Source organism: Akebia trifoliata, chromosome 5 (genome assembly GCF_017979445.1).
Source record: "Akebia trifoliata isolate Shusen 1 chromosome 5, ASM1797944v1, whole genome shotgun sequence".
Classification (NCBI taxonomy): domain Eukaryota; kingdom Viridiplantae; phylum Streptophyta; class Magnoliopsida; order Ranunculales; family Lardizabalaceae; genus Akebia; species Akebia trifoliata.
Genome location: NC_141379.1, coordinates 27,491,837 through 27,519,111, shown reverse-complemented (window position 1 = coordinate 27,519,111; position 27,275 = coordinate 27,491,837). Strand labels below are relative to the sequence as shown.

General features: G+C 37.3%; 1 protein-coding gene across 1 annotated transcript; it reads left to right on the top strand.

Moving 5' to 3' along the window:
• The first annotated feature begins 180 nt into the window (after positions 1-180).
• On the top strand, positions 181-27,275 carry LOC147401899 (putative E3 ubiquitin-protein ligase ARI7). Its single transcript, XM_086443375.1, has 15 exons — positions 181-688; positions 6,046-6,170; positions 6,811-6,913; positions 7,069-7,159; positions 7,564-7,736; positions 10,528-10,632; positions 10,755-10,843; positions 14,445-14,552; positions 14,899-14,989; positions 15,095-15,184; positions 16,830-16,877; positions 25,446-25,517; positions 25,799-25,898; positions 25,981-26,107; positions 26,720-27,275. Exons 1-15 carry the CDS (start codon positions 527-529, stop codon positions 26,988-26,990), a joined length of 1,755 nt encoding a protein of 584 aa, XP_086299501.1. The 5' UTR covers positions 181-526; the 3' UTR covers positions 26,991-27,275.

The window sequence follows — 27,275 nt, the reverse complement described above, 5'->3', positions numbered from 1 at the left end:
AAATTGATTGATTTTTGGTGACGATGATCTCCCTAATCTCATTTAACTCAGTTCGAAATTTTAACCCATGTAAGACAGCAATTTGGCTATTGTGTCGGGGTGCCATTGGTACAATTTGGAGTGCCCTTAACATTACCCCTAAAATAAACCACTCAAGTGAGAGCTCGAGAGGATACGGTGGGTACCAGTAGAACGACTGTCTTTGCTAGTATTTGCTTCGGAATAATAACGTTCTACTCATTTTCTTTAAGAACGAAAACCAAAAGGGTGAGAAAAAATAAAATAGAAAAGCAAATCTCTTCCTCCACTTGATTGATCATTTCGATTCCAAATTTCCAATCTCTTCTTGATCTCCTTAAAGATTCATCGATTTCTTTTCAAGATCGAATCAAATTTCTTTTTCAATCTCGCCTCAAGTTCTTCAGATTTCGCGCGCTTTTTTTGTGCCCTAATTCTCTGGCCTTTCTGTAAAAGGAGGGGTTTGAGGTCGAGTTCGAAGAATTATAAGGGTTTTAGGGTTTCTTTGATGGATTCGGAGGATGATATGCTCGATGCGAACGATGTAGAGTCTCTTGATGATTTCTACAGTGGTGAGACAGCCATGGAGAGCGATTATGGTGATGGAGATTACGCGTTCATCGACAATGATTCTGATGATTCAGACGATAGTACATTACATCGGCAACAGGTGAGTTTCTTGCAGTGCTGAAAGTTTCGCCTTTTTTAGAATTTTGTGGTGGTTGTGCTTTTGTTTCGCTTTCTTGGAATGATTGAGCTTGGTTTTTTGTAATTAAAGTTTGTTGAATGTAGAAATGGTTGAAATTTTTGGTTAATTGTGTAGTTGATTGCTTCATATAACTTTGCTGAGTGATTTAATTTTGAAGAGAAGAGTTTGAATGGTGATAATAAGTAAAGATGGTACAGTAAGGGTTTATTTGATTGATGGGAAAATCCGAGTAAGCAATTAGGAAAATGACTTTCCCACTATCACCGGCAGTCGGCAAAAGACCAAAAACACAGACTAATGGCATTTTCCTGGGAAATTGATTTTCCCTGCATTCAAACACACCCTCTTGTACTTTCCTGCCAAATTTCTGCCAAAAATTTAAAATTCCAGTGAAATTTTACAAAAACAATTAACAGTAAGAAAATCTCAATTAATGGCCTAAATTGAAGGCAAGAACATTTTGCCACTTTTTTTTATTGATGAAAAATTGAAAATAAAAATTTAATAGAAAGACTGTCGTATGCATCCCTCATCACATAATTGGTCAAAAATTTGAATTTTTTAGATTTGTAAGCATAATTTTTGGGAATTTTGATGAAATTAAGAATACTTTCATGAAGGAAGTTTTGGTAATTTGCTCGACCTTAAGTGTGAGCTGATTTTGTTTTGGGTTTTGTAAATGGGATATGATTTACTTATTACTAGTGGTTCTAAGGCGTTCAAGGCTCACACCTCAAGTCTCATATCCATGCGGGTTTTCCTCAAAGTGCCTCACATTTTATTTAAAAAAAACGTAAAAACTCATGATATTTACAACTTATTTACTAAGAATTAGTTAAAAGGTTGATGTCCCTCGTTTTCTATACCGCTCTTAATGCATGTTAGACGCGTGCACCTTTCATGCATATTTTGATGGTGATTCCAAAAGGTTCAATGGGTTGATACTTGTCCTCGTGAGCTTTGGCACGTTGAAATATAGTGTGGGATGCTATGAGGAAGCCGTACCTTGATGTCTCATGCTATGTACAATTTATCTATTAAGGTTTTATGGAAGATGCCTCATGTCTTCTACACTCTTTTTGATGCATGTCAGATGTGTGCACCTTCTATGCGTATTTTGGTGGTGCATTGGTGATACCAAACGGGACAATGAGCTGATACTTCTCCTTCCTCAACAAACACTTCCCTTTTTCTTCAAACCCAATTCCTATTGTGATCCTAGACTAATGATTTTCAAGTGTTTTAGATGAAACCTCAAATTCTCACAATTACTATTAATCATCCCTAATGTTGTTAGAATCAGGTTAGATCATAAAATCTCAAGGATTTGATGTCAAATTGAATTGTGATTCAAATATTTGTATCCTTAGATTTATAAATGTTATTTGTAGAACCAAGATAGGGTTTGTGGAGTGCAACTCTAGTGATGACACTCAATGTGAAACATTTTCGTCACCTTGGTTCTATTATCCTTAAGGATGGAAAGATCGAATAGGATGTTGTCCATAGAATTAAAGCTTTGCGGTCAAAGTGGAGGCATTCTAGCATACTATGTAAATGTCGCATCACAATCAAATTTAAAAGTTAAATTTTATATGACGACAATAAGACATGCTATGCTTTGTGGAGTTAAAAATTTGTATTTATTAAGGTTTTAATATATTTTTCTTCCCAAGGTGGCCATATCGTAAACATTGTTTTTAATTGAAAATTGTACCAAACAACTTATCTCCAATTGGGTTAAAATGAGTTATATTGAGATGGTTTGGTCATCGATACATGTTAGGTTGAAGTCCTAACATGTAATGTTGAAGTGATAGGGAAAATCCAACTGTTGTAAATGCAAAGAATTTCATGGATCAATTTTTAGGATTTAGTGTATAGATGGGAGGTCACACTTTGTACAATTTTTTTTTGTCATTGTAAGCTTGTCTAGGTGCTAGTCTACATTGTTTGTGTGGAAAAAACATTTTTTCCATTCGTATTAGAGTGGGACACATCTCTCCTCAGGATAATAAAAAAATCTGGTTAAGACATACCTCACCTTGGTATAATCTAAAAAATATATTGACATCTGCCATATGCAGCAACACAAATACATGTGGTGGGTCAAAACTGAGGGGAGAAACACAAGTGAAGATGAGCTCAAGATTTGTAGATATCCGAGGACTCATTTGTAACTGTGGTTTCGACACTCGCAAATATACGAAAAAATAATATGGCATAAGTATGCCTATCAAAACTTCTGATCAGACCCCTTTGATAAAAGCGTCATTTGTCACCCAAGGAAGAGCCTCCTAGACCTTTCACCATTAATATCACCTTGACATTATGTATAAGCCAAGGACATCCTATTGGTATCCTCTTCAAGACATGATTAATTACAATTTCCCCAGTTGAAAACATTGAACAAGCCCAAATACCAGCCTCGACATTGTATCTAGCAATTGAATAAGACAAAACATTAAAGAGAAAATACTTCATCGTCATCAGATCTCCTTGCCCCAAAATTGCAACATTAAATAAGATACATCTCAGAGTTTATCAAAAGGGCACAAGATTGAACATTTCTTATAAGAGATCCTGTACTTTAAATATCTTCTCAATTTTTCATTAAATACTAAGACCCTTACAATTCAAACTTGAATATATTCATTTGAACCATTTTCCAAGACCACTTAGTATCTCACAGTTGCTTATTGTCTATGTCATGAGACCTATACCACACAAATGGTGTCACCTGTGAACAAAATTTTCTTATAATCACAAATCTGAAAACAAATAAGGGTTCATAAATTTCACTATCCCAAGCTTTCTTACATCTCTTTGTTAGAGTTATTTTTTGAGAGGTTTAGTCGGTAGACCTAACTGTTGCATTTTTATTACAAGAACTCCCTTAAGTTTGTTACCCACCAAACCTTGTAGTGGGGATCCGCGTCATAAAATACAAATTGACGGGGTTAATTTGTTACTTGTCATATCTTGGAGTGAATCCTAACCACATTAATTTTTGGCCTCCAAAAACATGATCTGATGCACAGGATTATAAAGGGCAGAATTCTAAGAATTTTGAACCAAAAAAATCGAAAAAAAGAGTGAATTTTCACCGTTCAATTTTAGTTTTAAATTTGGGAGTTCGATAGCCATCCGTTTTCAGTACCTGTGATCAAGGTAAAAAATGATTCTTTTTTTAATTTTGTTCTTTAGGATGTGATTTTCGATGAAATCTAGAAGATAGTGGTGTTGGATTGCCAATTTGATAATCCATGTAGGCCCAAAGACCCTTAGCTAGATTTAAAATCTTACTAAGTTAGTCATGCTAGCCTAATTCATAAACTGAGGTTTGTTCTAGTAACAAACTTGATAAAGTGGGGAGTTTTTGTAATAAAATTGCAGCAGATAGGTCTGTCCTGTAAATCTCTCATATTTTTTTTGTTGGGTGGGCCCAGGACTTTACTTTAAGTGTAAGTGGGTCCCACACGCTTTTATAATATAAATAGAGAAGATGAGGGGCCGAACTAATTCAAGTTCGACCCTCTCTCCTCTCCACCTCTTCGTGTTTCTTCTATCTATTTTCTCTTGTGGATTGATTCTTGGTCTCTACCTCGGTATCAGAGCATCTCTACTCTTTAATTAATCCATTCCTCCTCGTCTTCCTATTTTTCTTCTTCTTTTTTTCATCTGGGTTCTTCAATTCCTAAGGCCTTGGTACAAAACACGACTTAGGAGTTTTCGTATGCAGTTTTTTACACCTAGATGTGTATCTAGGGTATAGATTCTGATTTGTTTATGGTTTGTCGATGATTGTGAGTCCCAAATTTTAGTTTTTAGAACAAATCTGTGTATAGTATTCCGTGAACAGTGCTCATGAATAGTGTCATGTGAACAATGCCGTGTGAACAGTGTCGTGTGAACAATACTGTGACTAGTATTTTCTACAAAAAAAAGAGTTTAATCCCTAGTTATGTTACAAGTGAAACCCTAGATGTGTATCTAGGGCCTTTTGGTGGTTGTGAGTTGTTGTGGTTGTTTTTTGGGGTTTCGTGATCAGTTTTGGGAGCTTTACAGGCATTTTTTATGTGTTTGGTGAGTCAATTTTTTTTGCCGTTTATGGGGTTTTTGATTTTCTCAAAAATCGCAGCCTGGGTTTCATTTATCATTGCCGCACCCCTCATAGGTGTTTTCTACACCTATTGTTACTACTTTGACAATGTTTTGGCTCTCTGGTGTGTTACGATATTTTTTTGTTAGATCTCTTCGTTCTCCGGCTTTTAGTGAAGGTGCTGTTTTTTCTCTATTGGCTTTTAGCATTTTTTCAACTAAAACCCTAAGAATTTAGAATATTATAGAGAGACATATTTTATGTAAGGAAAAAAAGAAAAACTGAAGCCAACATAAACCATAAAGTACATTTCCTCACTGGTCACAGTGTTCGAGAACACACACACACACGCAAAATACTATACCACACACCAAGTGTATTATCTTTGGATCTTGATCAATATATAATAATAGATATCCATGAAGTCTGAAGTGAACTACATCAATGATCAAGGAAAGGTCATCCTATGCCATCCATAGAAATGAGATGAACAGTCTTGTCCTCAACTATGAACATTTTTATATGGATTGGAACAAATATGTTTCCATACACGACCTCAATTGTATGCCTGTTGTCCTGCAATATTATCCAAGGACTTCATTTAATCCTATGGAAGTATTGTAAATATCCCATAACATTATATGTTTGAATAATGAATATCATGTATGTGAATTATAAGAAAAATAAGTTTACATTAATAAGGATAGATGGCTTTGCATGGGCACTTATTTCCAAAATATACACATGTGCACACTGTGTGTGTGCAGATTCTATCGATATTTGGTATTATATTACTATTACTATTATTATTATTATTATTATTATTATTATTTATTTATTTTTTTACTTATTCAATATGAAAAGAGATTTGCTTTTGCTAATTGAACTCTGTAAATTCCTTGTGAAAAATTGAACATGCTAGTGTGTCGTAGAGAGGAAATATGATTTTATACCTATACTTTTACTTTTCGTTCATTCAAAACAAGTGAGTGCATGTCTGAGGAGTTCACCTGTTCGTTCTTATGCATCCTTTGTTCCATAACTAGCTGAGGGGACACTTAATGGCTTCTTTTTATCTCTACTTTTGCTCTAATTATTCTGGTTCCTGGATGTTTTTTATTTCCCCAGCAAGGATTTTTTAAACTGTTTCTATTTTTTGTTTGTTATCATTATTATTGTTTTTTGAATATAACTTTTTCTGAATATCTCATTTCAGCAAAGCTATACCATTTTGAGTGAGGCTGATATACGTCAACACCAGGAGGAAGATATCATGAGAATATCTACTGTGCTTTCCATATCAAGAGTTTCGGCCAGCATCCTACTTCGTCACTGTAATTGGTAAAATCAAATAGCTTTTTATTTTTCTTTTCTAGAATGTTAAATACTTTCCTTCCTACAAATTTGCTACTAATGCAATTTACTTCCCTGGAAGGTGATTGATAATTTGATATGGCATTTTTCTCCTTTTCGGTGAAGGCGGGGAATGATGGGCATCCATGTTTTTTATACTCTTGTGCTGCACTTGATATCGTTGTACATGTGAAATGGAGTTAGCATGCACAAGAATCTCATGAATTTATTTCTAGTAAAATTTTATTCCACATTCTTATATGGTTGACCATAAATTACCCACTTTTTATTTTATTTTTATTTTTATGAGTATATGAGTATAAATCTTAATTCATAGGATAGAAGAATGTACAAAAGGCAGTCAAGGTGACTGGCCAAAGAACAAAGAAAAAGGAGCAAAACACAAGCTACCTCGAACAAACTCCCACCTAAAAACAAACTCTTCAAAAAGAACACCTTTGAACTAGTTTACAAAAAAAATAAAAAATGACCCAAGGATACTTAGGCCAAGTTCCTGAAAAGAGGACTCCACTCCTTTAAAAACTCTCCTATTTCTAAGTTCCTGAAAATTACCCACCTTTTTGGTATCTTGATGTTCTGAATTTTTTTATATTTTTGGACTGCGCAGGAGTGTCAGTAAAGTGCATGATGCGTGGTTTGCAGATGAAGAAAAAGTACGCAAGGCAGTCGGCTTGTTGGAAAAACCAGTTCCAATACCAAATGTTAGGGAAGTAAGTGCTCATCATTTATACAGTTAAATTAAGTATTGTCATCACAGTGGTAGTTTTTGAGAAATTGGGGATGTCTCTTACTTGGATGGTGTCCTATCTTCTTATCTTGTGCTCATTTATGTTCAATACTTATAAACATGTTCTTATGGTCGCAGCTAACTTGTGGGATCTGTTTTGAAACCTATCCTCGTGAAAGGATGAATGCCGCTTTATGTGGTCATCCTTTTTGCAGTGCGTGCTGGACAGGTTTGTTTCATTTTTAACAAGGGAGGATTAATTTATTATGAGAATATGCAAAAGCACAATGTTCTGGTTTTAGTCCTGAACGTGAAGAAACACTTTTTTGGTCCTTCAGCTAACTTGTATAGTTCTTGTTGGACATACTGCGTTTTAATTACTTCTCTGTTGACATTACTATGGTGTCTCAATCAAAGCCAAAATTTAGTTACCTATCTTTGTCTTGTAATACATTCTTGAACCTTTATTTCTTTTTCTCAAAAGAGCTTATTGGCAATCATTTTCTCGTAAAAATTTATTTCTTGGTAAAAGAAAATGTTTGCGAGTGGCACATTTTTCTTCTCACTGACCACTTGTTTTGGTGGATTGAGCATTGCTACTGCTATTAAGATTATTATTGGTTTTTCTGGCAGGTTACATTAGCACATCAATTAATGATGGTCCTGGATGCTTGATGTTGCGATGCCCTGATCCATCTTGTGGTGTTGCTGTTGGGCAAGACATGATCAATAAATTGGCATATGGTGAAGATAAGGAGAAGTACTCTCGGTACCTTCTTAGATCTTATGTTGAAGACAATAGAAAGGTAGATTCAGGACTCAAAAGTCAAAACCTTGATCTTTACAGTATGCAATGTTTCTGTAGCCCTCAATTTATCTTAGTTTGCTTGTCACTTAAAATTACTAGTTTCATATATGTAAAAGATTTCAGATTTTTTAAGGATCAATCGAAGTTCAATGGCCACACTGACTGTCCTTTTTTTGGTCGAATATATTTCTTCATCATCATCATCATCATCAAAGCTTATCTTGAAGATATTGGGTTGGCTAAACTAGTCTTGTTCCTCCATTCCACTCTATCCAAATCCATGTCTGTTATTGAAAGTTTGTTCATATCTATCGATCAAAAAAAGAAAGTTTGTTCATATCTGTTGTTGGATATATTTGAATTGAATAAATAATTCTGTTGAATGTTCAAACTGAACCTTGATCCATATTTACCCATCCAAATACTTCCCCATGGCCATGAGCAGTTACGCGATTTATGTTGTCTTGTAGATAAATGTATCTTTTATTTAACTGAAATTAGAAAATAATTTTGGGTAAATGTTGCTATTAATGATGTGATTTAAAACAAATTGTGGTTCACTTACTCCTGGACTGCTTAAGATTTTCAGATCCAGTTTTTTATTTTTTTTTTATAATGTTATGTAGATTTGGTGGGTCTTTGTGACCTGATTGATAACCCAGCAAGAATCAATGCTTCCCAGTTCGGAATCATTACTTTTTTTTTGATAGGTAAATGCAGATTTCATTAATAGTGGTCAAGGTGACTAAAAGAAAAGATACAACAAAGCAAACTACCCAAAGATAATCAGGATAATCTACAAACCCACTCCCATCTACCCATGAAATCCTCAAAGAAGACACCTTTGAACTCATCAAAGGCTCTACACCAAAAGAAAAGAAAACTTTTGATTGACACAATGATGCTGTCTAATGAGGCCTCCTTTCCTTCAAATATCTGACGATTCCTTTCCTTCCAGACTCTCCAACAAATGGCAAAAAGAGTAAGTGTCCGTACAATACATTTTGCCAACGAGAACATGGAGCCCAAACTGGCCCAAAATTCAAAAGTCTCCTTTCTTAATGACCATAGAAGAAGAGAGTCATCTTTGGGCTTACATTATTTGACTAAATTATGCAGTCATTGCTACCATTAGTCTGCATTTTTCTCATACTGAAGGACATTTAATAGGATTAGTGACAAATGCCTTCTTCTGAGTATGTAAGGTCATGGAGTCGTAGGATGGAGTTCGCAATGTTTAAGCCTATGATGTACAGCTGTAGGACTAGGAAGTACGAGAAGTTGTTTGTTGAATTTGTTAGATTGAAGACTTCATGTTGTTTACCTTCCATTCTCCTCGGATATCTTACTGCTTTTGAATGATTCGGTTTAGGAACATTGAGTTCAAGCCGTGTTCATTTTTATTCAACTATCTATTACTTTTCCTTTCATTGATGATCCTTTGTCAATTTCCTTTATTCTTTTTTAATGATCATTTGTCTCTCATCTATTTCTAGCATTCTTTCTAAGAAAATGGTATTAGAAAAACTTATAAGCGACTTTTTGTGGAATGACAAGGATGAAGCCTGCAAGTTTTGTCATTCAGACTAAGTATGGCAGTAGTAACCTCGGATTGGAGAGTGACATTGGGAGATCTTGGCATGGGTGTGGAAGAGAATCTAAAAAGGCATTGTTGAACCTAGGAAGAGTAGGAAAAGGCACTAGTGTTTGCTTTTGGGAATATTCTTGTGATGGCAATATGCCCCTCAATTTTTTTAGTTTGGGGAGTTCTTTCTGATCAAATGAAAAACCGGCCTATGTGACTGAGGCAGAATGATGAGTATCTTCGTATTTTGTTTAGGAGGAATATCAATGATGGAGAGGTTAATTCTCTAGCGAGGCTTATTGGTTGCATATCTGATACCCCAATTTTCCTTTTAATGAACCCATATTAGTTTGTAAGAAAAGTTGATGTGGGGTATTTTCAGTCAGTTCTATGTTTCATGACCCTTGTAGTTATTCTCAGCTTCCATCATTTGGGATTCTAAAGTTCTATCAACGCTAAGCTTTCTTCATCTGGAAGGTTGTCTGGGACAAGCTTTTGAATGTTGATCATTTTATTCCGTGGGGACCTGGTCATTGTTGATCACCACCCCTTTCGTGACCCACCCTCGTAGCGATTTCTTGGCTTCCATCATTTGGGATTCTGAAGTTCCATCAAAGATAAGCTTTTTTAATCTGGACAGTTGTCTGGGACAAGCTTTAGACTGTTGATCATCTTATTTCGTAGGGGGCATGATTATTGTCGGTTACCATACTTGTCAGATTTGGCCTCATTTTTTCCATCTTCTAGACGTTTATTGAATCTGTTCTCCTGTTCCAAAATTGGCATACCTTAGCTTTCAAATTTAAAAAACAAAAATAATTTTATGGGGGTTGATCCAGTTCGCTGTTTGTTGGAGTCTCTGGAAGGAAAGAAACAGGAGGTCTTTGATGGGAATAGCAGTCATATTGGGAAGTTATCATTATCTTTTTAGGCCTTATCTTTTCTTGTCTGTACTCTTCAAAGAGTTCAAGGTTTTGTTTTCAAGGACTTTGATCATTGGCGTGAGGCTGTGAACCGAGCTTTTCTTTGTATTTTTTCTTGGGTTAGTTTAGTGTTGCTCTTCTCGCTTTCTAGTATGTCTCCTTGTCCTCCTTTTAATTATCTTACTCGTTTTATTATACCTTTGCACTTATCAGAAAAACAACTAATTTTTTGCATCATTTTTATTATTTACATTTTGCTTATTATTAATTTTCCTTTCTAGACCAAATGGTGCCCTGCGCCAGGCTGTGATTATGCAGTGGATTTTGTTGTTGGTAGTGGGAGCTATGATGTTTCTTGCAACTGCACGTTTAACTTTTGCTGGAATGTAAGTATCTTAGGAATTGTTTGAAAAATATGTGTGTATATATATATACACATTCTTTTCCTTGGAAATCATCTGATGTATATCACAGGCATATTCATAATTTTTCTAATTTAAATCTCCAGTGTACTGAGGAAGCTCACCGTCCAGTGGACTGCGGTACCGTGGCCAAATGGATTTTGAAGAATAGTGCTGAATCTGAAAACATGAATTGGTACATTATATTTCACATCATCTAAAGTCGTTACTTTGAGCACTTCTGTTATACACTTGCCTGGTTGTGATGCTTTTACTTTTTTTAGATCTGTCAGACATCATTACTGGCAACCTGATGGTTACATGCTTGCCCAGATTTTAATTAGGTATTCATATTTTTAATGTCATGTTATGATCCTTGAATGATCAGCTATTGCATACTGATGTCAAAACTTTCGTCTTGAGCATTGTTCATGTGAATCTAGAGGTTTTGATCTTTCTTTTTTTTGATAGGTATTGGGTTAGTGGTTAGCAAATAAGGTTGGGTTCAAGGGGGTTTGAAGCTAGGGAGTGGGAACAACACTCCACACATCTTGCCACTTAGCTAAGTTGGGTTCAAGGGCATTTCTTTAGTTGATTTTGATGTGCATTTGCATTTGGAGTTCAGCCTCTGATGCTTTTTGGTTTTTTTGCTTGAGCCATCATGAGTCAGTCAGAGCAGATAAGTTTTGCTTATGCTCTTCAAGCAGGAGTTACCTCTAGTTTGGTACTTTATGGATTACAAAAGTATGCATTTGTATTTTAGGAGGTTTCTATTGGAAGGAAAGTGTGGTTGTATTGCATTGTTGTCTGATGTGAACTTATTAACAGCTATGGCCACCATCAACTGTAGACAACCTTTCTGTGCTCTTTTTGGGGCAGGGGTTGCATCAGTTCATAGGTGCTGTAACTGCTGGTTTGAGTATCCAAGTCTGGCTTGGATACAAAGTGTTGGATTTGGAAAAACCCTGATACAGGATTCATGGATTAGCCATTATATCTTAAATATTTTTTTTTAAAATATCTTATAAAGGGAGCACAGAAAAGCTACAATAAAGTTGAACACTAAACAGAGATCCTCAACTTTTGTTACAACATTAATGTCTCCCATCTAAAAACAAAATCTTCGAAGAATCGATCCCAAAATTCTTTGAAAAGATTGGACTAGAAGAACATGAGAGCTTTTAAAGTGATGAAGATATCATGAACAAGAGTCCTTTTCTTCTTATATTTCTCCCATTTTCCTCCTTCCAAATGACTTGACAAATAAAAAATAGAACCATAATCCTCAAGATTCTTCCCTCAAAACACCCACGTTGACTCGAGCTCTCGCGCCAAGCTACGTGGAAGTGCCGCGTGTCATAGGATCATCTATGGCATTGTAACACACCTTTATGCTTTTCTAACGTGTTACTCCATGTAATCAATATTATATCAACAAAGTTGCTTTCGGGCTTTGTCTCGTGTTGCCCCGTTATCTTGTTTGCTTGTTACGTATTGTGGTGTACGATCATTTTTACAGGTTTGCTTGTGGATTAACACTCCCTTGTGCCGCACGACCTCACTTCGAAAGAACACGGCCGTAATAGTTGGTATCACAGAGGACCTGTCCAACTAATACTAACGAGAATTGTAAAGAATGGACCAAAACAAGGGATATGAGTGATACTGGAGAACGACATGATTAATTGATTCACTACTCAAACGGACAAAAATCAATACTGGTCACTATGTGGGATCTAAAATGGTTAACCGTGAAAGTTTTATTGAGGGTGGCTGTCCAAACAAAAAATGCCACCTTAAAAGGGATTTTGGGTCCTCTAGATGATGGAAGTTGGGAAAGTAAGGTCATTGGGCAGGACTTGCATATGATAAAAAGACTTGAGAATTAAAGTTCCATCTTGACTCCTCTTAAATACCCGAGTTCCTCATTTATGGAGTGCGCATTTAGGTGTCAGAATTGTATCTAATAAGAGTTGCTAACGAAGTCACTTCCCAATCATGAAATTCCAATGAAACATAGATCCCAAGATTTCCCTCCGTCTCTTCCAAAATTTTCTAAATCAATATGTTTTTCTTTGTGGAAATATTATAAAGAGTTGGAGATTGATTGCAAAGAGGAGATTCTCCACACCAACAGTCCTCCCAAAAGTTCTTTGCTCATTGCCTACCTAGAAACCTATCGATTATCTATCATTTCCTAAACCATTTTGAATCTCCATGACCATTTGCCAAGAATCGCAATCTTCCTATTTTTAATTCTGAAACCCTAATCTTATGTCCATTCACTTGTCATTGTGTACCAAATTGGCTTTGTTTTATATCGTTTGTGTAAATGGGGTTTTCCTACTTGTATCTCTGTTGGTCATCTCGTCCACTTTCTAATAGAACTTTTACTTATCAAAAACAAAATTGGCTTCATCTTATATCATGCAACTGAAGGCAAAACAAAATAAGATGTTTAGATTTGCCCCACCTCACATTCCAAAATATTCAAGTGACTCTAAATTGGGCACCTTCCACCTTTGAAGACCTTAGTCTTGGAAAGTGAACCACCAACCTCGACACTTTATTAAATCAACACAACTGTTTTAGGAATCTACGATGTGATGGGATAAGCATCGACAAACATCAAGTTTCCAGGTGAATTGCAGGTGGGACATCATTGGCCCTTGTACCGTAGAGACGAAACCTTCAAGGCTTCCTATCCCTCCTGTACTTGAAATAATTCTACCCAAGTCTTCAATTACGGTATTAAATAAGATGGATACATAGGCTCCTTGTCCTACGCACTTGGTGGTTTTGAAAAAATAGGTTGGGCTTCCATCAATTATAATTGAGAAAGACGTTGTGGCTTTACACTTCACATCCCACAGTCTTGAGACCTTCCTAGACCCATTTTCTTAGCATGCACTCTGAAAATTTGTAGTTAACATGATCATAACCTTTTCTAGATTGGAGAATTCTGGAATCATTGCATTTGTTTGCTGCCTTCTCTCTCAGCCTCTTACACCATTTGGTAGGGTGGTCAATTTTTTTGTACTGGCTAGTGGCTATGCAAAATGTCTGTCCTGGTTTGGAGAACACTATAACTACTGCCATAGATTGGCTTTGGTACTTTATTGTTGAAGTTTCATCTTCTGTTGCATATTCCATTTATGTACAGTTCATCAATGAACTTTTATTGAAGCTAAAATCCCTTGCTTTTGGTACTTTATCATTGAAGTTTCATCTGTTGTATATTCCATTTGTATATGATTCATCAAAGAACCCCAAATTATTGTCTTCATGTACACAATCGCAGTTTCATCACCTATTAAGATTACTATATTATTATTTGTCAACACTTGTGGAATGATAAAGGAGGCAGAGTTTCTGTTTGTTGCACCATATATTCTTTCATCCCTTATTGTAGTTACATAATTTTTCTTTGTCTGCACTTGGAATGACAAAAAAGGGAGGGTTTTAATGGTTGCATCTACTTCGTTTATTTTCCTTGAGATGTTATAGAACTTTCTGCAAGATATATGGAACTTAGATGTATGTCACTATGGAAAATATCCATGCTAATGGGTTCACAAGGTACATGAGCACAAGAATATGTTGTGTTATTTGTAATCACAGCTTCTATTTTTTTTTAAATTATATATATTTGAGTAATGGTTGTATTAATGTAATTTTTTGGGGTCCATCCTTGTTGAAATATAAGGTGGTTTTTGCTAGATATTCCTTCTTTTGATGTGTTAATTGTCCTACATTCTCTGCACGATACTGATCTATATTGTTGATGCATTGCTCAGGATACTAGCCAATTCCAAACCCTGTCCAAAGTGCAAGCGGCCAATCGAGAAAAATCAGGGGTGCATGCATATTACATGCACACCTCCTTGTAAATTCGAGTTTTGCTGGTAAAATTTTGTTGTTCGATTGTAAATTGGACTCGTATCAAATTCTATGTCCAACCCCTTTTAGTTTTGTTTTCTTTAGTAAAGATTTGAGTTATGAGCTCTTTTCTTTTATGTTTATAAAAAATTTCATTAATAAAATGGAGACAGTACAATCAGGAGGTTGAGAAGACCATCCGAGAAAGACTGAAAATCCCCCAAATGGAATAATAAACGAAGATGAGCTTTTACCGTATTAACTCCAGAACAATAAAATGATATTTGATTCTTCCTTTTGGCATTTTATTTATTTATCCCAGTTATTCTCTTTTGTTTTTTGATGCATAACCTTTAATTTACATGCTTTCAGGCTGTGTCTTGGTGCATGGTCAGATCATGGTGAGAGGACAGGTGGTTTCTATGCATGCAATCGCTATGAGACAGCCAAGCAAGAGGGAGTGGTACGTGATTCTGTTTCTGCTGTTATATTTTCTCATCTAAGAGAATGTTTTGGTCTTCTTTGTGAATCACTGCTGTTATGTTCTAATTTATATTATTGGTTACAGTATGATGAGACAGAGAGAAGAAGAGAGATGGCCAAAAATTCTTTAGAGAGATACACTCATTATTATGAGAGATGGGCAACCAATCAGTCGGTATGTGCAGTTCTGTCAAATCTATCTTAGTTACTTTGTTGCAGTCTTTTTTAGTTGAGGGTAAATATGGGTTTCAAACCAGGTCTGTGTTATCAACTGTGAAGCATGAATAATACAGTAGGGAAGTGATGAATTTAACTCTCTTAGTTGTGTGAAGCAATAACCTAATAATGTGGGATTTGCTAGGAAGTTTGTCTACAGTGTATAAACATGCCAAAAGAATGTTTAAATCTAAAGAATGCATCCCTTATTAGTTCATCTGCTAGTCCTATATATTGACGCATCACTGTAAATCTTGGAAGTCGTGAAATGAAACTCAGATATGGGAAAGGAGAAATACTATTCATTTGGGATTTTCCTCAGATTCATCATGCTTTTTTTTCTTTTCAATCTTTTCATCATAAGAGGGAAAGGGGGGAGTTGCTGTTTTTAGTCAAAAGCGGTTGAATGAATTTTGAAGGTGTAAAATGTGTTCCAAGGTTTGATAAAAAGGATGGTCGATGTTATCCATGTGCTAAAACAATCAAAATCGTCAACAAGGGAAAGCCTTCATATGCAAATTATATTTAACTTAGAATTTTCCCTTGTCCGTGCCTACGGTTAAGGGGTAAAAGAGGAAAAATTATAAAGGTGGAGGGGTATTATTAAAAAATCTTTGGAGTTAAAGGGTTACAAGAGGAAAAAATAATGAAATTGGAGAGGTTTTATTAAAAAAGGGGGGAGAAGAGGAAAGACAATAAGGAGAGGTAATATTGGAAAAGGGGAGAAGTAAGAAAATAAAATTAAGGCATTTTTGGAAAGAGGAAGAAGATAAAAAGAAAAAATATAAAACCTGTCCGCAAGATACTGTCTTTATCGGGTATAAATCTTGAGTAAAAAAGAATGGGACCCACTGTTGTGTTTTATTATATAAATTGGAGGTCTTAATATAAATAATTGTCTCACATATCAAGATTACTTTTGTGTCAATCTTTGCTGTATTCCAATTGATTATATGACTCGCGGCTTGTGTTGGGCCAATGTTCAATCTGATTTTTGAATGTAACTACTCATCTTTTCTAGTATTAGTAGCTCAGGTTCTATTTGTTTTAGCTGGCACTTTTGTTTAACCTATGGATGCCATCTTCTTATTGCTAGTTGGCAAGTCTGATAAGGTTATTAATCACTTTTTTTTTTTTGAGAAGCAAGTGTGTAAATGGTTAGTGATCACAGACTTATAACCAATTATGAATCGCTTATAAGTCCCTTTCTTGACAAGTTTAGGTAGAAAATTTAGAAAGGTAAAGAAGTAGAAAAATATGTTGAAGTGTGATTTACTTTATTATACTTCAACCATTCATTTATTAATACTAATGTGGGCCTCTGTATTCTCAAGGGTTTCAGGATGTTCTCTTGTGAAGAATAGATAATTGCAGTGTTGCATTCTTGCAGAAAGCTTTTTAAATTAGATATTCACTGCCTCAGGATTTGCGGTCTTTATTTTTGTTTCCCGTAATAGTAAAACTCACAGCGATTCATTTTCATACTTATGCAAAAAGACAGTAGTTCATTCATAGCTACTACCATTTTAGGTTTCCGTTTTTTAAGCCGTATCAGTTGGTTGATTTTGTTATCATATATCTGAATCTTGTTTTTTAACTGGCAGTCAAGGCAAAAGGCACTTGCGGATTTACAGCAAATGCAAGCCGTGCAGGTTAGCTGAAGTCCTTACTGTATTGTACAATGTCCATTAGTATTTCTTTATATACTTATTTTTGTTCCATTAAGGGAGCTAAAACTGCTTATTAGCTTATTTCACAGTACATTATGGGATCCCTACGAGATTCTATGCATCTACCTCATTGTTTTGTATGTGTTTTTCATGACCTTACCTGAATTACTATATGGAGGTGAGAGGGATCTCAATAAGAAGAAAACAAAGCTATTCATTTACACTTCATTAGAAAAAAAAACTGGCAATATCACTTTTTCTTTCCTTCTCTTTTTATATTTTGGTGTTTGTGTATATAATGATTTGAGTCTGATCCTTCCATTATCTTTCTTAAGTTTGTTCTAGCAGGTTTCCTTTTGTTCGAGGTTTTCTCATCAGTTCTGTTAGAGTTTGGGTTTTGTGATTCATATAGCTGTTTTTTATTTGGCTTCTGAGTCGGTGAAACCTACGTAGAAAAGAGAGCCAAAGGAATCTGGTGAACTTTGTAAAGACACGTCACTTGGTTCATGTGCCAAGATTTGGGATCAACCATTCAGCAGGTGGCATCAAGGAAACCATAGCCAAAAGTAATCCAATCTGATGGATCCTAGCTATCAATTTTTGGACCATTTTTTTGTTCTTTTTGGTGATCCAAAATGTGATGAATTTGATGTTTAGGATTCTCTAAGTAGACCACGTAGGTCTAAAGATCTTGGCTAGGATCTGATTCATTGAACAATGGGTATATTGATTTACTCATGCATTCACGATGTGGATGAGTCACTCCTTACCAAAAAGGAAATTATTTCAGCAAATTACCATGCTAAGTATGGGCATAATGGGAAAGGTCATAAAAGGGAAAAGTAAAGAGTTGCAAGTTTTGTTGTGGGGTAGTCACCGTATTTTACTTTGATTTTTGGAGTCAAGATAAGTCTTTATTGTACTTACTTTTATTTGGTAGGTTAGTTACGTGGTATTTTTTCTAGGTTTGCTAATTGCATTGGTGAGTTAGTTGCATTAGAAGAGTTCTTTAATAGGATCGAGTGCTCCCATGCATTGGGTGTGGTTTCTAGGTTGCATCTCATTATTTTGGCATTTTCCCATGTATTGATTCGTGCACGTTTGTGGTAGGAAGTGTCCCTCTGTAGTTAATTTTTCCTGTAAAAGGAAGTGGACTGGTGCATTGAATTATTTTATGAACTCATGAGTATTGTAAGCTTTAGAACTCTTTCTTTGAATTGAAGAAACTAGTGGAAGTTCAGCCTCACTCCTTCAATTTACCGTTTTATTTTTTATTTTTTTTGTAAGTATAATTTTAATTGAAGAAGGAAGAATTACAAGAAACAAAAAGAGAAGGCTGAGATAGCCCCTCAGGGAAGAAAGCACAACGAACCAAATAAAAGTAATACATTAGGTGCTACAAAAGGAATTCCATCTAAAAACAAAATCATCGAAAGTAATCCCGAAGAACTCCTTGTTCAATTTCGACCAAATGTACAAGTAGCCCAAAATCTCCAAGAAAACGTCATGACAATTTATCGCATTACTTTTGAACACCTTGTTTTTTCTTTCGTTCCATAACCCCAAAGCAATAGTCGAAGGAAGAATAGCCCAAAGGTGTTTTTTTTCTGAAGGAAAAAACGTTCTTAGCCCACTCTTCTAACAATAAGAAAAAATTAGGAGGAACGACCCATTTAATTCAAAAAAGCCCAAGAAAGGGAGACCAAATGTCATGAGAAAAAGAGCAATGAATTAGGGTGTGAGCAACAGATTCCCTATCCCTCGAGCATAGGGGACAAAAATTAGGAGTGATCCAACCCCGGGCAATTAAGTTGTCCATTGTTAGAATCCTTCTTATAGAAGCCAACCAAATGCAAAAAGATACCTTAGAAGGGACTAACTTTGATCAAATGATTGATTTCGAGAAGGAGCGGTCACTAAAAGGAATAAGCAACTTATGAAAATATTGGACGAAGAATCTTAGATCCTTCGCCTTCGTCCACTCCTACCTATCCTGTTCATTATCTTTGAGATGACAAGAGTTCAAGAGATTAAGGAAAGATGTCACTTTTTTTTCACTCCCAATCGTTAAAGTTTATCCTGAATCCCAAATCCCAAGTAGTACTGGACCCGTTGCGAATCAAACAATGCTGAATTGAACAATTCTTCTTTAGAGAACAAGTGTACAAGGACGAAAATTGAGTTGATAGAGATGATGTGCCACATCAATGATCTTCCCAGAATCTTATTCTGTCCCTCATAACCACTCTATATCTAATCCCTCTATCAAAGTCCTCTACCACCTTGAGAATCCCCTTCCACACACTACACCCACACGTGCCTTTCGCCTCACTGTCATACCAACCTAGCCTCTTCTCCCCATACTTAGCCTGAATGACCCTCCTCCACAAACTACCCTTCTCCTCGCCAAATCTCCAAGGCCACTTCCCTAAAAGCGCTCTATTAGCCACTCTAAGACCTCTAATTCCCCCCCCCCCCCCCCCACAATTCTTTTAAGGCATGCAAATCAACTTCCAATTGATCAAGTGATATTTTTTCGTACTACTCTTATCGTTCCACAAAAAATTTCTCATAAGCCTTTCAATTCTAATTTCCACCGACTTTGGAAGCTAAAAGAGGGAGGAAGTAAATCGGGATGCTCATCAAAGTGCTTTTAAACCAAGTAATTTTCCCCCCTTTGGACAAGTATTTGGCCTTCAACGTGCTCAACCTTGTTTCCAATCTCTCAATCACACCTTCCCAAATTTTATTGCTATTATAAGGAGCTCCCAAGGGTAAGCTCAAATACAACATGGGTAAAGTATCATGCCCACAATCCAAAGTTGCCGCCATTGTTTGAATATCGTTCCAGTCACCTATCCCAAAAAGTTTACTTTTTTACAAGTTGATATGTAATCTTGAAGTAGCCTCGAAATAACACAATAAGACTCGAAGCACTCTAACCTAATCCCTTGAGTGATCCAAAAACACCAAAGTATCGCCCGTGAATTGTAAATGAGAGATCAGATGGCCGTCACTATTCACCTTAAACCCCGCTAACTTTCTTAATTCTACTGCTCTTCTAAACAATCTACCCAATGTCTCTGCTATTAAAAGGAATAGAAACAGAGATAAAGGATTCCCTTGCCTTAACCATCTCGAGCCTCTAAAAAAGCCAGCCGGTCTCCCATTGACTAAGATAGGATAAGACACCGTAGTAATGCATTTCATGATCCAACTAGTCCACTTCACTCCAAAACCCATTCTTTCCATCATGTATTCCAAGAAATCCCAACTCACATGATCATGAGCCTTTTGCAAATCTATTTTCCATATCATCCCCTCTTGTCTTTAATCCTCGAGTCAAGACACTCGTTGGCCATCAACACTCCATCTAAAATTTATCTTCCCCTAATGAAAGCCCTTTGCTTGACATCGATAATTTTATGAAGAATTTCTTTCAATCTTTCAATCTCGAAGCTAGCACCTTGGATATAATTTTGTACACTGAGCTAATCAAGTTAATAACTCTGAAGTCTCCAAGATTTTCCGCCCCAACTCTCTTGGGAATCAAAGCAACAAAGGTGTTGTTAAACCTGTAATTGAGACACTTCTTTTCTTGTAACTCCTTGATGACTTTTATGAAGTCATTCGAGATAATTTCCCAACGATGCTTGAAGAACTCCATAATAAACCCATCCGGACCCGGAACCTTATCCCCACTCATCGAGGAGAGGACCGATCTAACCTCCTCCTCCCCGATTTGTCTTTCCAGCCACACTCTATCATCTTGATTTAACAAATTGAACTCTAAATTAATCGAACAGGGTCTTATGGATTCCCTTTCCCTGTAAAGATCTTTGTAATAACCCACCACACTGTCCCTAATTTCCTCCCTCGCCTTCCACCATGCTACCTTTGATAGAGAGTTTATTAATCTGATTGCTTCTTCTGTGGGCATTGGCAACTTTGTGGAAAATTTTGGTATTGTTCCTTTCTTTCAACTATTTGATCCTCAATTTTTTGCTTCCAACTTATCTCCTCCATCAAGGCCACTTTTTGAAATTCCAATTTTAATTTCATTCTTTTGCCTCTTTCTTCCATGTTCAAGTTCCCTTCTTCCTCCTCGTCCAAAATTTCAATGTCTTTCAAGATCTCCTTTATTTTCATATCGATTCTCCTCAAGAGCTCTTTAATCCACGCCTTCAACTTCTCTTTCAACCATTTAAGCTTGTTCTCGAGCACACTACCCAGGTTCCCTATATAAGGGCACTGATTTCACCAACTCCTAACTAGATCAAGAAAGTTGGGTTGGAGCAGCCACATGTTTTCAAATCTGAATGGAAGAGGGTGACTTCTTGAGTGCCCTGCCTCTAGAAAGATGTGGGAGTGATTAGAAACAAGGCTAGAACTAGCCGAATGCGCCACATTTTGGAACTTCTCCTCTCACTCATTATCAACCAAGAACCTGTCTAATCTGGACATTATGGTGTTACCTTGATTTTTAGACCACGTAAAACGTTTACTCAAGAGAGGGAAGTCCATTAAGCAATGTCTACCAATGAAATCATTAAAATCTTTCATGCCCTTGGATATGTGAGTGCCCCTGTTCTTCTTGTGGGTAAATCTGGTGACATAGAAGTCCCCGCCCCAAAACTCAAGGATTCTCCCAGTAACCTGCTACATCTTCAAGCTCCTCCCAAATTTGCATTCTCTCCCTGCTCTTGGTAGTCCCATAGATACCAGAGAACACCTACTCAAAATCATCGTTACAACCCTTGCATAAAATAGAAATAGAGAAGGCCCCCACTAGACTATTTGATACTTGGATCACATCCTTGTTCCACATTGTTATAATACCACCAGCTGAACCTAAAGCAGGAAGAGAAATCCCATCGATATTACCCCCCCAAATCTCCTTAATAATCTTTTCATCGCAATATGCTAATTTCGATTCTTGAAGCGTAACAATGAGGGGATTTTTACCTCTAATAAACGCTTTCACTGCTGCCCTTTTTCTTCTATCTCCCTACCCTCTCACATTCCACGGTAAGACCTTAATCGTCATTGAGAACCAAAAATGAATTTTCAAAAGCAGAATTATTTGTTCTCCATCCTACCCATCTCTTTATCCGCTCTTGATCTGAGTAATCTCCTTGTCATCTCCAAAGGAGCAACCACCACCAACTTATTATGCTGACTATCCCTATAGCTACATATTTCCTGATTAGTTAAGGAGCCTAAATACTCATTCTACTCAACCGCCCCTTTCATTCTACTGATATAGTTGAGTTCCTCCTCCAGAATAGATCTATCTCTCAAGTCCCTAGCTGCCATTCTCAAGTTAAGGGTGGATTCTCTATCTCCTATCTCTGGGACTATACCAAAATCTTCTGTCAAGTTCAGAGCTTGCTTAGCTAACCACTCCACCATCTCCAATTCTGTCTTGACTACCCTTTCCTCACAGATTTTTATGGGCGGCTCATCCTTCTCTCTGTCGACACAATTTTCATCGCTATACCCTTTTGTTCGATGAACACCTTCCACCTCCACTATTATCTGAGTGGGATGTAACAATTCCAAGGCTAACTGACTGACATCTTTCCTGTTTGCCTTACACCCTTCCTTTAAGACAAGTGCAAAGGATCGAGTGAGAGCCAAGGAGGCTGCAGATTTTCAAGACCTGTCCACAGAAAAAACATCGTGAGGAACAAGCAAAGAGATTTCATTGAAACTGAACCAGAATCATTGTGGAAAATAAGAGAGAAACTCTCACCGGAGTAAGGAGGAGAGACCCGAGTAAAAATAGAGGGGCGAGTAGAACCTCCTACCTTCAAGTCACCTGAGCTAAACCTCCCTTTGTTCAAACAAATTAGAGGCCCAACAACTTCCGATCTAACAGGATGCCGCCAGAGATCAGCGCAAAGCCTTTCCCAAATTCTGGAAACCGCTATTAGATGATGCTTTGATTGATCCTTTCCTCTTCTCTTGCACCTTTCCCGCTCCTTTCAAACAAAACCCCTGCGCAGGATTGGATAAAAGCCTTTGAAGAAATCACCTTTGTAAGATGATCAACCAGTTGGGTTGGGCTTGATTCTGACTGCTATCATGCTTGATGCTCCGAGGACTTATGGGCCTCCAGTCCAAGGTTTATGGATGGGCAATCCCGATTTGGTAATGTTTGATCCAATCCTCTACAGTCCTCTGTGCTGGGCTTCTCCAACTGAACCGGACCTGAAATGCTATGCTGAAAGCCTTTATCTTGTGTAGCCTTGTGGGCCTCCAATCCCAGATTAATCGATGGGCTGTCCAAGCTCTGGCCCATATCATAGGAACCCAGGCCTGTCTCATGAATCTGGCCTGCACTATGATGACCTGAAACGTATTCATGGCCCAAGTAGTCGATCAGTCCCTCTGAACAGCCATGATCCAATTTATATGATTACTCCCATCATCTACAATCGTGTTGGTGCCACGCGTCACAATCTGAATATGAGTGTCGTGTATGTTGCGTTCCACCACTCCACCTTGACGCACGAACTTAACGGAAACTCAGATTTTGTGCTACTTGTCCTAACCTCCTGAGCATCTTAAAACCTCTGCAACATGGCTTCTTAATGACCACATTCCTCTCTGAATTTCCTCCATGTGTTAACCTCTTAGGTAGGCTTTTTTTCAATTTAAATTTTGAAACTTTGACAGCTCCTCTGTACGGCATCTTCCCTGAGCTTTGATGCTTCCAGGTCCAAGTTGCTAACGCCAAGTATCTCCTTCTCCCACTGAGTTTCAGGGATAGATTTTGGTTCCGTTAGAGAGCCTATTGGATCTACAGGCACTTGAGCAGTGATCTCCCTATTGGATCTTTCTTGAGGCCTTCCGACTGATCTAGTAATCTCCATCTCCTCGTGTTACTTAACTGTGTCGATTTCTATCCCTACCCTAAATCTGTAACCTTCACAATACATACACAAGCTTCTGTAGATTCCACATGGGGAATCCCACCTCCAATCTTGCGAAGGTGAAATCCTCCCACCACCTGGTTCGATGATCTACATCTTTCAAACCTCCCATTTGATTTCCTATTAATTTAAAAGCATACTCGTCCCAAAGATTGAATGGAATCCCCCAAACTTTGATCCATGTACCAGATTTCCTCCAACTCAATTCCAAACTGTTATCATCTGCAAACCAAGACCTAATCGAGACACACTTCTCTTTGATAACCACCTCACGCAGATCTCTTATTGTTGTTACTTCGAACCTGTTATTCAAGAGAAGAATTTTCTTGTTGGGCCCCAGCTTATAAGTTTCCTGTCGAATGCCCCTTGCATCTCAGTGCATGGCTGCAAAATCTCATCAACTCCACCCAGTCATACTCCTCTGATTCTGATTCGCAGATTAATGCACAGCTCCATCTCCCAAAGGCTCCCCCCTTGCTGTTGTCTTTCTTGTAGATTCCGGCTTTAGCTACTAATGCTTTTTCCCCTACCAAAGGGTTATGATTAACCTCTTGTACATCACCTACTGTCGGGTACTGAGTGTCTTTCTTAGAATCTTTGGTCGAGGCTGCATTCCCCAGTTTGTTGAAAATATCCCTTCCTCTTTTAGCTACGTCTACCCACTTCTCCTCCAGAACAGATCCCTGTTTCTCCCCTCTCAAACTGGTCATAGATTCCTCCGGTTTAAGGAGAAGCTTCAATGCTAGACTGACTTCGTTCCATCCAAAACCCTCTCCTCCTTTAGAAAAACAACTGTTATTGTTTTGGCCCTGTTCGAGAATCTCTGAATTTTCTGGAATCTTCCCCCTCTATTGGAATCTCTGGTTGCCAGGAGGAAATTCCCTTCAAAACAAAATTTGTCTCTGAAAGTCTTTTCTGATGTCCCTGCTGTTTTTAAAACCTTACAAAGCCAACGTCCTTCTTCTGTGAGCATAGTTAGTTGAGAAATCCATCGTTTTCCAGTTTCCTTGATCTGAAGCCCTTTGCGATCCTTCACCCAGCATCTTTTAATCTCGTAGTTCTTAGCTTCGATATTCAGGATTCTACTCCCCATATCAAACCACCCACTTCGATACAAGTATTAATTTCCAGTTCTCTTATGTTAGGAGAGAGTTGTGGCAGTGGACCCTCAAAGTGGTTAGATTGCAAGTAGAATGTCAAATATGAAGCATCAGACTTCAAAAACTTGGGTAACTCCTCATGGATAGAATCAGACTTCAATTCCCCATGGATAGCATCAGACTTCAATTTACCTTGGATAATGCTTTAAATTTGTTGCAATTTATAGCATTGTTTTTTCATTTGAATCGCTTCATCTCTTCTTTTTGGTTGTTCATTCACCCGGGTTCTTCTTACTCAAATTGCGATAACTTGAGCTTATGTCATATATCCAGCTAAAAACAAGTTAGGGGGGATAGTCTCTTTGCATCCCCCATTTGGAACTCTTAGTCTCACCTAGAACATTAAATTCCCATTTGTTGTACAGTTTGGATAGAGAAATACCAATCAGAAAAGAAGAAAAAAAAATAGTAAATTTTGTATATACAGTTGACTATTATCTCGATTTGTGCAGATTGAGAAGCTCAGTGACAAACAAAGCCAACCTGAGTCACAACTCAAATTCATTACAGAGGCTTGGTTACAGGTAAATCTTAAGTTCTTTACTTATAATCATGGCCCTAATGTAATTGGCACATATTTTGTTAAACCACCCATAAGAGCCATGTTCTGACTTTTATCTGGAGAATAACCAACAATGGTTTCCATTGAATGAATAATTGATCCGGATCCTAAAAATAATAATGCTTTCGAATAGGCGTGAGTGATCAAATGAAATAAAGCAGCTCTATATGACCCCATACCTAAAGCTAACATAATATAACCCAATTGAGATTGCCTTCTCTTATATCATTTGGGTGTATGCAGATAGTAGAATGCAGGCGTGTGCTGAAGTGGACTTATGCTTATGGATATTACCTCCCCGATCATGAACATGCAAAGAGACAGTTCTTCGAGTACCTGCAAGGTTAGTTTTTCTCCAATGTAGGATTGGCATCAAAATCCATCACATGCTTTGTTCTTATATCTTCTCTGTACTCAATTGGCAGGTGAGGCTGAATTTGGATTAGAAAGGCTTCATCAATGTGCAGAGAAGGAATTACAAGTGTACCTCAATGGAGAAGGCCCATCTAAAGATTTCAATGAGTTTCGGACAAAGCTAGCTGGACTGACCAGGTAACTCTGATTGACATTTCACTTGTAGATGCCTGTTTCTTTGGTTTAGAACAATTTTCAATTCCCTCTTATTCGTGGTTTGACTTGCTTTCTAGAACCCCGAGTTTCATAATCCACCTCATGGTCAAGTAATATCCATGACCATATCCTACCTTTTTTAATTTTATGGTGATATGCACTTTGATTGGTGGTTAGTAGATGAAGACAGTTTTCCAGAAAAATTCATGCAAAATAAAAAAGAGTCAGTTCTAAACTGACTTCCTTCAACACTGTGCTGATGTGGCAATAGTGAGAGAAGCATAGATTTTTTCCTTGAGATACAGGGCAAAAATCTATGGTTCTCTACACACTGCCACATCAGTGCAGTGTTGAGCGCAGTGTCGAACAAAGTCAGTTCGGCATTTTCCAAATAAAAAACAAAGAAAAATAAAGAGCAAAAAGAACAACAATAAATAATATTTTGCATATTCTCGTAAGTTCCATAAGCATAATTAGTCTTATTGCCATTTTAATATGAAAGTTCAATAAATAGACACACACACATACATATAAATGTATCATTTCTTTGGGGTTTATCAAACTAATTTCTTCTCTACAATTTAATTACAACAGTGTAACTCGGAATTATTTTGAGAACCTGGTCCGAGCACTACAGAATGGTCTGTTAGATGTTGACTCCCATGGTGCCTGCAGCAGGACAGCAAGTTCAAAGGCATCGGGAGGGGTTAGTAGGGGGAGAAGTGGGAGATCCAAGGGAACAACCTCCCGACACAGTGGACCAAGTCGAGGCCTGGACAATCCTGGCCACTGGTCTTGTGAGCACTGCACCTATGCCAATATCAAGTCAGCCACTACATGCCAGATGTGCCGTCAACGCCGCTAAGTGCTTCCAACATGTGATCCCAACCATTTGCGAGACCTCAAATGTTCCCAATTCTATCGACACCGTGGAAGAAAAGGGTTTCGTTTGTCAGTCACCACTCTGAGGATGTGAACCTTTGGAAATGGGAATAGAAGAGAGTAAAAAAAAAGCCTTTTTTTTTCTCCCTGCAGTGTTGTGTGTTGTAAAAGAAAGAACACTTGCAACGTGACATCTTTACCAAAATTCGCTGTATATAAGCTTCCAATCTTTAATATCTACATAATGCTTGTTTGGAACGCTGCGCAA